The 16,615-nt window shown below is 34.9% G+C and overlaps 1 protein-coding gene across 3 annotated transcripts in view; it reads left to right on the top strand.

The window, feature by feature from the left end:
* Positions 1 to 16,615, top strand: part of CLASP1 (cytoplasmic linker associated protein 1) — a 357,318-nt gene that overhangs the window by 238,874 nt on the left and 101,829 nt on the right. For 2 of the 3 annotated variants that reach the window (XM_036744771.1, XM_036744772.1), the window contains 2 exons: positions 3,522 to 3,626; positions 6,270 to 6,440. In XM_036744771.1, coding sequence (XP_036600666.1) covers positions 3,522 to 3,626; positions 6,270 to 6,440 — 276 coding nt within the window. Of the gene's footprint in view, positions 1 to 3,521; positions 3,627 to 5,421; positions 5,449 to 6,269; positions 6,441 to 12,797; positions 12,906 to 16,615 lie in introns of all 3 variants that reach the window. The other variant, XM_036744770.1, reaches the window with a different exon arrangement.

Raw genomic sequence — 16,615 nt, 5'->3', positions numbered from 1 at the left:
TGAACATAGTGTCAGGTTCAGCCTCTAACCCAGTCTGAAGCCTGCAGCAGAATAACGAGGGCAAGAATTCTAGACCAAAGTGTAGCCTACAATTGCGCCACTAACTGATTTTTTGTTTATTGTGGCTGAGTCCAACAGCAGTCTTCTGAAACTCCAAACAGGTTAAATCCATCCTGTCTCCTGCTTAGATCCAAAACCAACCCAGAAACTATCGGAGTTCAGACTCGAGGATTCAGACTTTTGGCCGGGATCAGACCAATTTAGGAGCACCGAAAGCTGGCAGGTCCCCGCTCTGATTTGTCTTCTGAGATCCTGGCATAACATAACACTCAGTACCCATTAAAGCAGGACCAGCCCAGATATTGCTTTCAGAAGTAGACAGAGCCTAGCTCTTACTGAAAGTCTGAAGTCAGGAAATAGGACATAAAGTGCTATTATAGAGACAGGAATGCTCAAGACACAAACCCAGAAGAAAAGAATGACTCCAAAACATCAACAAGTAAAGCCTAAAATAAAACACAGCTTGGACTCATTCAGCTAGAATTTCTGGAAGAGATGAAGCAAGAATGGTTTGTTGTTTTTTTTTTTTTAGGTTTAAAATGTATTTATAAATTAAATGAGAGCACTAGAGGAAATTTGGAAAAGGAATAAGAGCTATGAAAGAAAAAAATTGAAAAATGAAGTTACAGCTTGGCACAGAGGTATAAAACCTTGCCCAACCAATAAACTCCCTGAAAATTATTGTGGTCTAAATAGAAACCAGTGACATCATGAACACCAGGAAATATACATATGAAGTCAAAAGACTGAAGAAAAAAAATATGTTAACTCATAGCAAAAAGTCACTCTGGGAATATTTTAGTTATATTAGGACATAACCAAAAGATTGTGCTTTACCATACTGTTTTTTATTCTGGGCAAACCATGTAACCAAAACTTATGGTTGGTAGCCTTGTCTGCAAATGCAAAGAAGGAACTAAATTACGGTACAATAGTATGATAAGCTACACTGTTTAGCAGGTTTTTAATTAGGTAATTTCTCCAATGTTAAAAATTTCACTAAAAAGAAAATAAACAGGGAAGTTGATCTTTATGGAGACAGAAACCAGGATACTTGAGGAGAATATGATTCTTTGGAGAGTTTCAGAGCTCTAAAGCTATTGGCAAACGATCTTTGGCACTAAATTTATAAATGGTACTCCTCCTAGTTTATATTGGAATTATCATAAAAATGCAAGAGAATACAAAATACATGTTTTGGGTTCTATTTCTGAGATAACTGTAAATAATACCTCCTTATTTATTCCACAAGTATTGATTAAACACATACTCTGTATGTGCAAGAAACTCTGCTAGGTAAATAAAGATGAAAATCTTTACCCTCAAGAAGCTTAGGCATTTCAGGAGAGGGAAGAGTGCTTTTAACAAGGGGAATCAAATAGTGCTTCATGTTGGAGGTGGCGTTTGAGCTGAGCTTTGAAGGAAACAGAATTGTGTAAGACAGAGGAGATGAGGGGAAGTGTATTCCAGATGTCATGGACCACGTCACGCTAGGGCATACATAAGATACAATGACATGATAGAGAAATGTGTTAAGGCAAACCAGTATCATGGTACTCCAGGTTTATTTGATTCCCTTTATTTTTCATTAGCTAAACGTACTTATTCAAACTCTTAATCTGCAGAATTTGGAATTTAGAACTTGTGAGGAATACAAAGCAAGAATAAGGGAGTTAAAAGCTACAATAGTCTTGGTTTAAGATACTGATGGCTAAACCAAAGCTAATAGATCTGTTAATCTTTATGCTGGACTAGGGCTTTGGCTTCCTTCCATCTGACCCATGGGGCAAGTACCAAGAGGTGTTATCTCTATTCCTGTCTACAATTGTAAAAAGGCAAAGGTGGCTTTGAAGTATTATAGCAACAATGTCCTTAAAATATATGATTGGATAATTATTTTATTAAAGTTGATAGTCTCTCTGCCTGCTTTCTCTTCTGTATATACATTTGGTTCAGTATATCAGAGAGTTAATTTTCTTCTGCTAAATATATCTATGGATGTCTCTTCCTATACTCTTACCTCTTTGGACTTTCCTTACCCTTTATCATTCTCTTTTTCTCCCTTATGTCTCCCAAGCCTTATCATAATATAAAACTAAAAAAATTATTTGCTATATTTATTGAATAATGTTTTGTGTTCTCTGTTGATTTTTTAAAGTGAATAATTAGAACATTTTCCCCCTTTGTGCTCCTCACCACTGATTGATTTTCTAAATGCCTACCATTTCTTTGGCTCTGTGTTTACAACATCCTCAAAAATTCTCCTTCCTTAAAGATCCCAGCATATGATTCTTTTTCCTTAAAAGATCGCAGTGTGAAAAATGTGGCTATTTTCCAAAGTTTCCTCTTAATGCTTCTCTTCCCCCTCTCCTCCCACACTTTCTTCAAGTCTTCATCATTAGGCTTTTTTTCTCCCTTGTGCCTTCATTTTCCATATACTGAAAAGGGCATTTTCTTTCTGGTTTTTTTTTTAATTTTAGCATTTTAATGGCAAAGAATGATTTGCAGACACTTTATTGAGAATTAATTTTTTTAAATGCCCTTATTTTTAATTGTATGGTTTGTGTTATATCTGACCTTAGAAATCAGGGAAATCTTGTATCAAGAAAAAATTGGCCTCATTCAGGTAATTAAATCATCTTGCAAGTGTTTCTTATTTCTGATCATTTAATTCAGAAATGTTTCAGCTTTTTAATTTCCCCAAGGAAGTTCAGGTTGCTTTGTGGCATGATAGTAGTCATTGTCTAGGAAAATTTTTCTATAAATGTTGAACACACAAAATTATTTTTTAGACTATGTTTCTCTAGACAAGTGACATCTTATTTATCTTCTTATTCATCCTGAAAGCTTGTGGTATTCTAAAAATAGGTTTATATTGAGTTCAATGAAATCTTTATTTTCAAGGTGATGTGTACTCATGTTGATGACTAGATGAGAATGAGTTCTTTTTCCTCCTTTTCTCCTATTGCACCTTTCTCAATGGAATTTGACGTAGCTTGGTTTCCTAGAAACTGTAATCATGATGAAAGGTTATTATAATTTTTTTTTAACATTTACAGAAAACATTTTTTTAAACTATTACCTCATCACCTTAAAATTGACTCTAAGAGATATTGGGCTAATAGGCTAGATTGGTTGGATGGTATGCATTTGGCATGTTTCTCTATTCTAGATAACTCTTAGGTTTGTATTTTCAATAAGAGTCTTATGTTTTCTACTAAAGATCACTTTACAAATTATATATAGATCATGCATTTGTAGCTAAATCCAGAAAATTGTGTATACACAGAATTTCTTTTCTAATATACAATGGAGGATTCCATTGCCTATATACACAGTCATATTTTGCCCCATGGTTTATTTGGGTAGTGACTACTGCCCGTGTTTCAGCCTGCTTTAACCTGTGTAGGGCATTTATTTTAAATATGAAATAGAAATTTCATTTCTGTTCAATCTTCCAGGCCGGATACGCACGCGACGGCAGAGCTCTGGGAGTGCAGTCAGTGTCACCACCACCCCTGATAACCGTGGCCGCAGCAGAGCCAAAGTGGTTTCACAGTCCCAGCGTAAGAAATGTTTTTTATTCTCCTCATACTCATAGTTTGTTTATTCAGCACAATCTTGATCATCCAATATAAACTGAGATAGGTTTACATCACCTTAGCCATAATTAGATATATCAAGCAAATAGTCATTAATTTAAAGGCTATACCTTGGTTTAAAAGAAAGAATTGTAATATTGCAGCCTTAGATTTCTTTGAGAAATCTTACCCTAAGCATTCTGTTGTTTCCTGTCACAGTTTCCAGGCTTGAATCCTCCTGGATTAGTAATTATTTGTGGTTTGTAATACTGCTCAAAAGGGATTGTTCCTATTTTGATAGGCATACTGTATGACGTGGTTAAAACACTCTTATAATGATTATTCCTTTCTGCTTAATTCTGTATGTATTGGTCATAAGTAAATGCAGTAAGCATTCCTACAAAACCCTTCTTTCCTCACATTTGCACCCTGTCCCTGCCTTTCTCGCTAGCCTGGCCTCCTGCTTGCTTAGCACCAGCCTCCTTGGTTTCCATTGTTGCTTCTCTGTTTATGTCCAGCATGGATGATTTAAGTCAGCCTCTGAACCTGGGAAGCAACTGAGGTCTGAAGTGATCTTAGATACATGTAGAATCTGTCTGTGAATTTGCACCTGTGTCATAGATGTGAAGACTAATCATTTGTTTCTTTCTGTGTACGTAGACTGAGTAGGTTCTTTTAGAGGCATCTGTGTGGTACACTAGACTTGGAATGAGAAAGACCCGGCTGCAGGTCCTGCCGTAGATATTTAACTAACTGGGTGAACCCAGGCAAATCATTGTACTTCTCTCAGCCTCAGTTTCTTTATGTTTTTTTGTTGTTGAGTCACTCCAGTTGTATCCAACTCTTCAAGACCTCATTTGGGGTTTTCTTGGTAAAGAAACTGGAGTGGTTTGCCTTTTCCTTCTCCAGCTCATTTTATAGATTAGGAAACTGAGGCCAACAGGGTTAAGTGACTTGCCTAGGGTCACACCACTACTAAGTTCCTGAAGCTAGATTTGAACTCGGGTCTTCCTAATTCCAGGCCTGGCACTCTGTCCCCTGTGCCACCTAACTGCCCTTTCCTTATCTTTAGAATAGGCATAATAATAGCGCTTACCTCCCAGGATTATTGTATCAAATGACATAATAACTGAAGCGCTTTGCATTCCTTAAGTCCCATATTTAAATGCTGGAGCTAGTTGATGATGACAACAGTGATATTCTAGGTGAAATAGGTGGCAGAGTAAGATAAATTTTAAGATTTTTCTGTGTCTTTAAGAAACAGGTAGTTACTTGGGAGGCTGCTAGTGGTTATGCCATGTGATAATCCTGTGGAGCAAGGATTTTCACACAACTTAGCTGAAAAGTTTTTATTTATTTGTGTCATCTTGCATGCCAAGATGCTAATCATTTGATCATTTGTCCTTCAGTCCTCATCAGAATTACATAGCACAGTACACCTTCTCCCCCTGCCCCTCAGTTACCCCTTAGAAGTGAGTGAGAGTTCCCTGCACTCAATAGAGAATATAGGGTCCTGCCCATTAAAAGTGATGTGGGATTAGAACATGATACAATGTTTTTATAGTAGTAATAAGTCTTGAAGATTGAGGGAGTCGTAGTAGAATATTCATGAAGACCAATTAATAGCAAAAAGACCTCAGTAAGTCTACTTTGCTAAATGTGTTTGTAAATAAAGACTTTGGTGTTGTACCTAACAAATGCTGCATGGTGACCTTCTGTATCGTCTTGTTGTCTTTTAATCCACTTTTTGCCTGTCCTTTGGTCTGCTCTCATAATCAAGGATCCAGATCTGCTAATCCTGCTGGTGGTAAGACATTTCTCTTGTTGCTTTCCTGTGTCCTCCCCCATCCCAAACCCCTTGCATAATATCCATCCATCCCCCCAGTGCCTTACATAAGATCTTGATCTCTTTCTTTCTCTCTCATTTCTCATAGTTTTCCAATGTATTTGAATTTGAGTTGGAAAATGATTTTTCCCCCAGTAAGATAGTGTTTTATTTAAATATTTGGGTTGTGTGTGGTGACACTTAGAACTTAAAAAGATAACCACTTGATAATGGGGTGGAGTATTATCATAACATCTCTTGTTCTTTGTGATGAAATTAAATTGTGAATGTTCGGTAGTTAAGAGTATTCATTTTGAGAACAAGCACCAAAAATGATCTATTTGAATGACAGTAATAGTTGCCTGCACAGAGAGGTGTTTTTTTTTGTTTGTTTTGTTTTTGTTTTTTTTGGTTTGCCATATACTCTGTCTCACCATACCAGAACCATGAATCCAGAAGTTTCTTGCCTCTTTTACCTAGGAATATATTGGCTGTAAATGTAAAATTATTTTAAAACTTCCCTATTATTGTCTCTTGAAGTTCCCCCTCCCAATTTCCTTTGTAAACATACTATGAAAAATATCGGGTTGTAAAGGAGGTGAATTACTCATCTTTTGTTTTGTTGTAGTAGCAGTTTTGCACTGTGCAGAATTATTTTAGGCACTGAGTTAGCTTACTGATAACGAAAAATGGAACTTTTAGATATGACCCTTCAAGGGTTGGCCCCAAATGGTGCTCAAACAGCCTTTAGAAGTCATTGCTGTTTATTCTTTTCCTTTGAGTGTTTCTTTCTTATTTTTTAGCTGGTAGCCGATCAAGCTCCCCAGGAAAACTGTTGGGAAGTTCTTATGGTGGACTTACGGGCGGATCTGCCAGAGGTACACCTATGCCCTCATCCTCAGATAAACGAAGCAAGATCCCAAGAAGTCAGGGATGTAGTCGAGAAACAAGTCCTAGCCGCTTGGGTGGACAAGGTAAGGATTCTCAGAAGTTATCCTGGAGCACTATTCTTCACAAAGTAAGATTGCCAACCTTGGGAAAAGATATCTTTATTTGAAAACAAAATACTTTGACTGTCAAAATGATTACTTCACTTTTATTTTGTGTTTTAATACAGGATATTTACATTACCTCCTGAGCTAAATGATGCATGGTTCCTTTCTTTTTAGGTTATCTCAATATTTCCATTCTTTTATAGGTTAAGTAGTACATACAGACCAAGGGAAAGGAATGCCATCAATCTAGTGATGTGACTTCATTTTTTTCGTTATTTTTAAAAAAAATTTGACTTTTTAGTTCTTTTCATACTTTCTCTCTTTACAACTTGTTTTACACAAAACAAATTTACATTCTTTAGAGCAATTTTTGTAAGTTGCAGAAATATTTGATTTTGGTCTTTCTTTAAACCCTCTAATATTTTCTTTATAAAATCTTTGACCAACCAGACAGGTGTTTTACTAAGGCACAGAATATTCCTTCAGTTGCAAATTAAGTGTACACTTTTTTTGTTGTATGTATGGTTCTTGGAGGTTACATAGTCTCTTTTCGTTATTTATATAGACTTTTAAGAATTACCTAAGAAACTGTATTCTTATAGTTTGTTACATTGTTTACTTTCACAAAAAAAAACAAACTTGGATACTTTATATAGAATGTCTTACAAAATTGTTGTATCAAGTCTCAATTCTTTTTCTTATATGAAAAGGTATTTCCAAGGTCAAAGCCTTATTTTTTTAATCAGAATACTTCATTTATAAATCTTCTGGGTTTTTTCCTCTTTCTCCACTAGGAATTAACATTTAAGCTGCACTTAAAAAATTGCAAGGCAGCAAGAATACCAAGTTAAAGATGTAGTTTCTCAAGCAGCTCTTTAGTCTACACAGTATCAGCTGTGTTGACTGATTTTTGTTAACTGATTTAATATGTGGTTTGGTTGTTTATGTAGATATAACTTGGGAGAAACTATAGCTGCAATATAATTGTTTATATTTATATTTCAAATCTGAAGCTGTTTTAAAATTCAATATAGCTCTTTTTGCATCTGGTCTTTTTGAAGTGCTTCAGATTTTGGAAACTGCAATCCACTTTCATCAGGGTAAAGTGAGTGTTTATGATATTTTCAGGCCTCAAAAATCTTTTCTACAGTTAACTGACATGAAGTTTAAAGATTACTTTGCAATTTGTTTGTTTCTTGTTTAATTTTTTCAAAATTTCTTTCAATGATTTGAATTCACTTAATTTCATATTTAAACTTTTGATGTGGTCTCATTTTCAATTTTAACTGAATAACTCCAGTCCTCTTGAATATAGTACCTAATTCTAACTCCTTATAAATTACTGGTTTCAGAAGAGCTCTCCAAAAGCAACCTGTCCAAAGTGTTAATGTTAAAAACATTTTTTCGGTAGAAGTTGACTTTCATTGCCTTCATTTAGAGGCTAAGTAAGCTGTTGTGCTAAGCTCTCATTTTATGAAGAATATCTCTCCAAATTTCTAAGCATTGTGGATAATATATCATTCAATCACTTTCTATCCATATTATACCACTGATACACTTCATATCATTATAGACCTCTTACTTTCTGAGTTCCTGTCAACATCTGAATCCTAGTAAAGAAAACAACTGTTTTCATCTCATTTATTATAGTGACAGAAAATACTCCACGTGTACACTATTTTGGATTATCACACAGGAAAGTGAAAAGATGATTAGGTAATAGCAAAGTCCCACTCATTTGATAGATCCCTCCCTGCTGGAAATGGCTTTATATTTACCTTGTATATATTTTATCTTTATCTGTCTGTGTACCTGCCGTTTCCTCTAAGTAGAATATAAGTTCTTTGAGAGCAGAGACTGTTTTGGTTTTTTTTTTTTTTTTTCTGTATAAAACACTTAGCATTGTGCATTGCACAAAATAGACACTTAAAAAGTGCTTACCAATTGGATGAAATGAGCATTTTCTGCTACTACCAAACCTTTTTTACTATAATATTTTTGAGGATAGAAGTTCCAGGTTGAACTTAACATTGACAAAATAATTAATTGAGTCTTCTTATTTTGTACCTTGAATTGTTTCTATTTATGTAATGAAACAATATAGCTACGTGTTAAACTTTCTTAACTAAGTACCTACTGTGTACAAAATACTGTTCTAGTACCAAAGGAGATACAAAGTTTAAATGGTGCTGTCTTTATTCTCATGGAGCTTGCAGTCCTGTAATAAGAAAAAATACAAATGCAGAATTCTACTATGTAATATACTATGAGTGCTTAGGAAACTTGCAAGATCATATACTATGTTGGGTCATTTATTTTGGAGCTCTTTTCAACTGAAAAAACAAAACCCCATTAATATGGATGTTGTACAAGAAAAGAAAAAATGCCTTGACTATTCATCTTCATTTAAATGATCGAATTCAAATACAGAACATATATTTATGTATATATATTTCTTTTTTTAATAGTAATGCCATTCACCCTTTTAAAATATTTTTTATTGTTCCTGTTAATTATAAAACTACAAAATTCATACTTGATACTTGTGTCACTTCTGAAGAGCCATAGTTCTACGTTTTAAATGATGCTTGATTTTATATTTTCTGGAAGGAAAATATTTTTAAATGGTTTAATTTTAATTCATATTCCAATTCTTATCACTTCACTTGAATATTCCTTAGTAATATTCACTTTATTACTTATTTTGAATTGAATTTTAAATTGATAAAGAAATTAGAACATTTTTGTCTTGAAGACTTAGTTCCCATAACGTTGTGACTATCATAGGGTCCTCCATTGCTTTTGTTTTTTGGCATAATTCTTGATGAAGAGAAAGACATTGAACCTAAAAGAATAACTGATAAACCTGAAATAAAATTTCTGCTAAAGCACTTAATAGAAATCTTGAGAAAAATTATGGGGAAAATGAAATCTTCTTATTCTTCAAAGTTTTTCATGTAAGTAACTAAAGAACTAAAGTCTGAAAAATACTTTAAGAAAGTTCAAATTACAAATAAGTATTTTTTTCATTATTACTTTCTCTTTGTCTGACTCCAAACTTATTATAATACAGAAATGTTCATATCAGCATTTAACAGAGACACACAGCAGCCATAATTTATTGGTCTCCAATGTTGTCTCCTTCATTATATCCATTCTTTTTAGAAAAATTCCTTTTTAAAGTACCTTAGTCTCCAGATGTGGTTTAAAAGGGAGAATGTATTGTACTTCACTTTACACTGTCCGGTGTCTAAGCCGTGATTTCATGTAAGATTTATGCATATGCATGTATGTGTGTGTGTGTGTGTGTGTGTATACAATTGTAGTATGTATACATGTAGTATACACACATGTATGTTTTTGCTTTTACTACATTAAGGGAAAATTTCATCAAACTGAGAATCTGACCACATTTTACACACTACCATCTCAAAAGTATTGAATGAGTGTAGTATTTAACTTCTGCCATTTTATGAAGCTCAAATCAATGTGAATTAAATAATCTCTTTAACCATCTGGTAAAGTCATACAAGTTAAAGATTTCTTTTAAATACATTCTGTTACTCCTTCCTTAAGGTCAAAATATCACTTATATTTTATTCACGCAAATATTGGCCTAGGAGAGAGAGGACTAGGAATATCTATCATCGTATTATGAACGGCACATATGCCATTTGTCTGCTTCTATGATAGTCAGCCTGATGGAATATGCAGACGTTTATGGGAAGTAAATGGGCAGTCCATACAAGAAAATGCTCTACCAAGAATGTATTTATTTGAAAAATTAATCAAGCTAGTAGGTCAGCTGTAGCAATAACACTGTCATTGAGGCAATAATACTGTCCTGTTAAATGATTTTGGTTTTTTGGGAAGAGCTAGCTTACTGGTCTTTCTGTGGATAACTTAACAATACTATAGACATATTGTTCACCCTGAGGGATATTCCTTCAGAATAAACTCAGGAGAAATTTGAGTTGTGGAAAGATACAAGCGAATTGTGTAAAGTTAGTCAGGGAGCCTGAATGGAACTGGTAGTCATTATATTACTATGTGGGACTGTGAAAGAAAGCAGTATTTCTTCATCCAAGAAGCTTATTATATATTATGTGTCCTAGGTAAAACTCTTTAAAATTGTTTAGATATTTAATTTCATAGTAACTGCTTTCCCAAATCAAAAGGCTCTTTGGAATGTTAGTTGGAATTGTAAAACAAAACATTATCACCACATCTTTGTGGAAGAATAGAATAGGGAATCAAGCAACAAGAGACTTAAGGTCAAAAAACTGTTGTTGACTAAAATATCCACCTGTTACTGTTCACTCTTCACTTTTCTTTACGTATCTATAGTTACCTAAGGTTTCCATAATAATTTTGATACCAGCATAAAACTGAGTTTTATTTCAAGGTGGCTGTGTTACAGGAAGATGGGATTTTTCAAGGTATTTTGCCAGCACAGACCTGAGAGTTATTTATTAGTGTCAAATTACTCTGTTTTTGGAAAGTTGATTTTGCTTTTCATTTCTTGGTTGTCTTTATTAAGGACCGCCATTCTTCTTGTTCATAGAACTTTCTTATTATGGTTTGGGCCATCCAGTTTATTTACTTGGCTCTTTAAGTATTGGGATAAGATACTAATAGAGAAAATGTGGTTCTTTCTACATTGTTGAAACAAAGTCCATTTGCAGAAACTCTGAGGCCGAGATGCTGTCATTTTATTACAGTAGATACTTTACCAAAACATTGGAATTTAGGTTCTGTAGCCAGGCTAACCCCAGGGTAAAATTACAGAGTGGGCCATCCCCAAATCCCTAAACATTCAGTAACCTCATACTATTCCTCTGACTGCCTAGGTCTTTCATGTGGTATTAACTGAGAAGACCTCATTTGGTAGAATCTTGTGGGTCTTTCTCTCTTTCTAACCTCTTCCTGTTAAAGCTTTCTTTTGGGTTTCTTATACTTCAGGTAGTTGCTCTTGGCTAGCTTTTGCTTGGAAAGCATCTTTTAAACTTATTTTAGAGCTAGTAAGGTTAATGTGAGACCATTCTTGAAAAATCTCTAATATTTTAATTTAAGGAACCAATGCACAGACTGCTGAAGGAATTTATATTCTCATTGGTTGATAAAGTACCCTGTGTTGAAGACTACCTGTTCTGCCTACATGTAGAATTGACCCTCTTATTCAGTCTTTAGTTGAATGATACATGACTCCATGTGGAATAACTTTTCCAAAGTTTTTGGCATAATATATTTCTCTTTTCTTTGAGTTAAACTTGGAATCAAGCATCACTATTCTTTTTCTAACTCTGTTGCTGGTGTTTGCTAGGTGACTCTGGGCTAATCTCTGAGTAGCTCCCTGCACTAATCCTCACTTGCTTTTGAATTAGAAAATGAGAGTAATACTAAATCTCATCAGTCAGTATTTGTACTGGTTGAATGTTTTTACACCAAAAGAGGGACCTTTTAAATACAAATCACTGTGCCTGCTATAATCTCAATGAATCCCTATTCTGTGGATCTTCACATATACACTAAACTTGTAGTGAAAAGTCAGCTCAAGTCTTTATCTTTCTTTTACATTATATCCAGTTAAAAAAAAAAAGAAAAAGACATTTTTTCTTCAGCCATATGGAGGAATAGGAGGGTGAATATCATTCTCAACTCTTTGCTACCTTGAATTAAATGACTAAGTGGAATGCTTTCTCTTTCCAAAGTCAATAGTGCTTTCTGAAATGGAGCACAGTTCCTCAGTTATGTATCTCTTTGTGCCTTTTGTGTATAAAACAAGACGTGTAGCTGGATAACCTAGCCTGTTTCTTGTAATGGGGACAAGTACATGAAGTTCAATAGTCAGGGACTTTATTTTTCTTTAATAATAGTTGAGTACAACTAATTCTTTTGTGAGAAACAAATATGCATGAAATCAGTTTTCTTTGTTCTTTCACTGAATTCAACAGTCATCAAAATTGGTGCTCCTCAAAAAAAAAATGCTTTTTTTGGACCTTTATTCCCTGACCATAGTTCATCTTTTAAAAATAACTCTCTTCACTTCATAAATTGAAATGTGCTTTTAATTCTTAGGATGAAAAACAATCACGATTTAAGGAACTGTGAATATACTTTAAACTCAAGCCTCCATATGGTCAATTCAACAAGTAGGAACCCTCAACAAAAAGTGTCGATGGGTCTGCAAAATTCAGTAGAAAGGAAAGAGCTTTTGGGAGTGATAATTAACAATGTCATAATTACATTAACAGAATGTGACTTTTGTATGTGTGAGCTTTCCTGTCCTCATTAAACTTGTTCACCTTCTCTGAAACTCTCCATGCTGCATGCTAGCACGGAGCAGCCGTATCCCTCGACCCAGCATGAGTCAGGGGTGCAGCCGCGATACCAGCCGTGAGAGCAGCCGAGATACAAGCCCTGCTCGGGGCTTCCCTCCACTGGGTGAGTACCTGTAGGCACCGAATTCTTATAAGGCCGATGAGTCCCTGTTCCTGATTCTGATTGCCTAGTCAGGATGCTTCTGCGTGGAATGACCTTGCTTTCCCTCCTTCTTCTCCCTGTGATCCTTTCTTCTCTTCTTTCCTCTTCCTTGGTTTACCCTTTGTCCTCCTCTGCATGCTTGAATTTTGACAACTTCAAATTTTCATGTATCAAGAAGAAAAAAACACCACTTCAATATGATATTTTGTCATTGACTACCAGCTATCACCACCTAAGCTCATTTGTTTGGGCTGTGATAAAATCAGCAGAAATGACTTGCTGACTTAGAAATTCATTTGCAACGTTAATATTCAGCATTCTTGAGATTCACGACTTTAAAGTTTGGGAATTAATTCATAAATTTACTTGAATTTCATATGGACTGCCACTTCTTAAAACAAGTTATGAAAAAAGGGAAAAGAGAATTGCAGCTACTTTATCACTTAGAAGACTAAAGTTGCTCTTGGTAAAAGGAGAAAGAACTTATATGTGATGAAAAAGCAGAGATGTCAGTTACTATTTTGACAAAGTGCCATTTCAAAGGATGTTTTCTTTAAGTCTTGCTATTTCAAGTTAGAGGCCTTGTAAGAGATTTGAAATCAGCTTCCTGGCCTCCCCCCCCCCCCCCCATCGACTTTAAATATATAGTGTGAACATAAACTTGACTGGGCTCAAGACAGTTTGGTCCTGAGGGTGAATTTAAGATCCTATCTCATGCCACAGTTTGGTGTGGATCTATAAGATTATAATCCCTGGCTTTTCTGAGGTATATTGTTGGGCCAGCAACTCAGATAAAGAGTACAGGTGATTGTGAGGGTTTCTTTCTTTACCAGTTCCTGTCGACTTTCATGGTTTAGTCATTTTCTGGCTTCAGGAGAAAGGAGAACACACAGACATCTCCTGCAGTTCCTCTTGATTTTCTTCAAGTTTGTTTGCAACCCATCTCCATTTTATCCTTGATTGTTTAAAAACTGAGCTATCCTTGCTTGATGTTGGGGGATTTAAAGTGTCTTAAGTCAGGAATATTTCATATCTATTTAAAATTATTTAGTATTTTGAAAGGTTAAAAGCAATATGTAAATGAAAAATTAATGTTATAAATATGAGGGACAATACTTAACCAGTGTGTAACAAGGCCCTTCTTTGAAATTAAATAATGAGAGTTCTGGACGTAAAGCTATTTTGTAATCTGTAATGTTATCATTGTGTAATATGTAATTAAATGAAATAGGAAATGATTTGTAAGACTAAAAATGTAATTTTACTGTTTGCCTTTTCCTCAGAAGCTTATAATGTACATAATCTGCTGAAAGTTCTTTTTTTTCCCCCCTTCAATCACTAATTTCTGCCCCTCCCCTTCCCCCCCCCCCCCCGGGGCAGAAGGTGGGGGATAGGATAGGTTGTTGTGAACCAATCAGGTAATCATATTTTAGTGTCTCCATTACTCTCTTCAGCCACACCATTCATGTCGCCCTTTGTATAGTATGTCAGGCTTTGTAAAGGTAAAGTGACAAAACCCCTGCTATTTTCAAATTGACCATTTTATCCCAGTGATAAGACAGCTTAGTGGAAGGTGGTACACAATGCCATATTGGATTAACATTATGAGATGGGAACACCCTTTGCTGACCCTTTGTTATTCACCAGGTTCACAATAGCTGGCTGATTCTTCAGCATGACTACGGTATTGGATTTTTCTCAGCAATTCCAGCAGAAACAGTGTTAACATTTTCTGAATGAACTGGTGGTTTTTCCTTTAAAATTGAGGCTGTATCCCTACTTTCCCCCCATTTCCTCACCCCTATCCCTGCCAAATAGAAAATTTCTTACTAAAAGGTAAAAAATGTAATTGATTAGTTGAGATAAAAGTTTGATTTTATCTTCTTTCCCCTTCCTTTCCCAGTCTGGTATTTTTTTGGTGTTAGTATTGTGTGGATACAGCCTTGGTATAGCATGTGGTGTATAGACCAAACCAGGTACGCTGAACATTTGTGGTCAGGATTGGCCCTTGAGTTCTTGATGTGACATTCTGTATTTGTATTTCACTTGCTCTGTCCAAATAGAGATGTTTAATCATCTTGATATGGTGAGGACACAGAATGAGTTTTTTGGTTTAGGATTATTCTGACTTTGGCAGAAGATATGCAGCTAGCCTTTTTCCTGATGACATATGAAATAAAACCAAGAAGACTCCATGTGCAGGGTGGCGTTTCTGTCTTGCACAGGAAATTTGAGGTTTTTTTCTGAGCTAAGTTTTATATTTTTTTTTTCTGATAAGTTATTCCCATGGAATAGCATGTAAAAGTAGTTCTCTTTGCTGGACCTTGCTGTACTTTGCTTGTAGAATGTCCTTTTTCCCCCTCCTTTAACTCACTTGGATGAACATCATAAATTGTCCTTACCTTTTGACTACAGTCCACCATCTCATAAATTAAGTAGCCGTATGTAAAGTAGTGGCTAACGTTATGATTGTTGATATTAGTTTGCACAGATCTATTAGTACAAAAAAGAAATGAAGCATAAATCAGTGAATCTTATTTGTACTTATTAAAAATCTATTTTACATTCAACAGATTGATTTCGAGAGTAATTTGGAACATTTTCATGAGTGTGGTTCCAGCATTTGAATACTTCATTAAGTGAAAATAAGTACACTGAACATGTACTTAATGCACTTAATAGTATTGCAAACTCAGAATAATGTGTGCACAGGTTGGGATCTGGTATAAGGCAGCTCCATTTTTCAGTCCATGTAAGACACTATTTAATAAAGAGTTGAGCATCTCGTGGGGAAATTTTACCTCTGTTGTGGTCCCATGGAGAGACTATGACTCTACTATTGTCTAAAATGTTAATTTCAGCTAAAAAAATTATGATATTTTTGTCTTTGATTCATAAGCATCACTATTCAGTCTGTCACACAATTACTTAGACTCATCTTCTAAAAAGTTCAGTACTCAGCATTGCAGATTTAATTTGCTCTACTGTCTTCTGTTTTCTAGAGAGAAAGGATCTTCTAAAAAGAAAATGTCAACAAGTAAATCATACGTTTGGTCTTACTGTCTTTATTAGTTAATAACCTATTTTACCAGTATAAATATTTCATAAAATGTGACTTGTCATTTGAAATGGAATTCGTAAGAAAGAGTTCAATGTGGTACTATGAAATTAATTGACAAATCTGATAGGAATTAGTGCATGTAGTAAGGAACAATTAAAAGCAGAGGAAAATGGAACACATACTATGTGGTTATTAAAATTATGGATTTCATATTTTTTAGTTACTATAACTCTTTTCAAGAGATAGCATTGAATAATGAAGGGTAGGATGACCTTGAGGTCAAGAAAAGCTTGATTTAAGTCTTGGCTCTAATACATGGAGATGTTTAAGTCAGTTAATTTTACAATGCTCCAGGTAGTTCTCTGAAACATAAGTGATAGCCAGGTTGCCAAGTCAGCACCGATGGAGGTAGTTTCCATACTGAGAGTTCCATAACTAATTAAAAACTCAATTCCATCCTACTAAAAGAAAAGTGACTTATCAAACCATGATCAAAATGTATGTTGAATACCAGCTAACATTTAAATAATTATATGGTGAGATGTCTTTTTACATGAAAGGGAAATTCTTTTCTTCAGATGAATGAAGATTAATTTATTGCTTAGGAATA

Source organism: Trichosurus vulpecula, chromosome 2 (genome assembly GCF_011100635.1).
Source record: "Trichosurus vulpecula isolate mTriVul1 chromosome 2, mTriVul1.pri, whole genome shotgun sequence".
Taxonomy (NCBI): domain Eukaryota; kingdom Metazoa; phylum Chordata; class Mammalia; order Diprotodontia; family Phalangeridae; genus Trichosurus; species Trichosurus vulpecula.
Note: the sequence above shows the minus strand (reverse complement) of the source record. Positions and strands in the feature narration are given on the sequence as shown.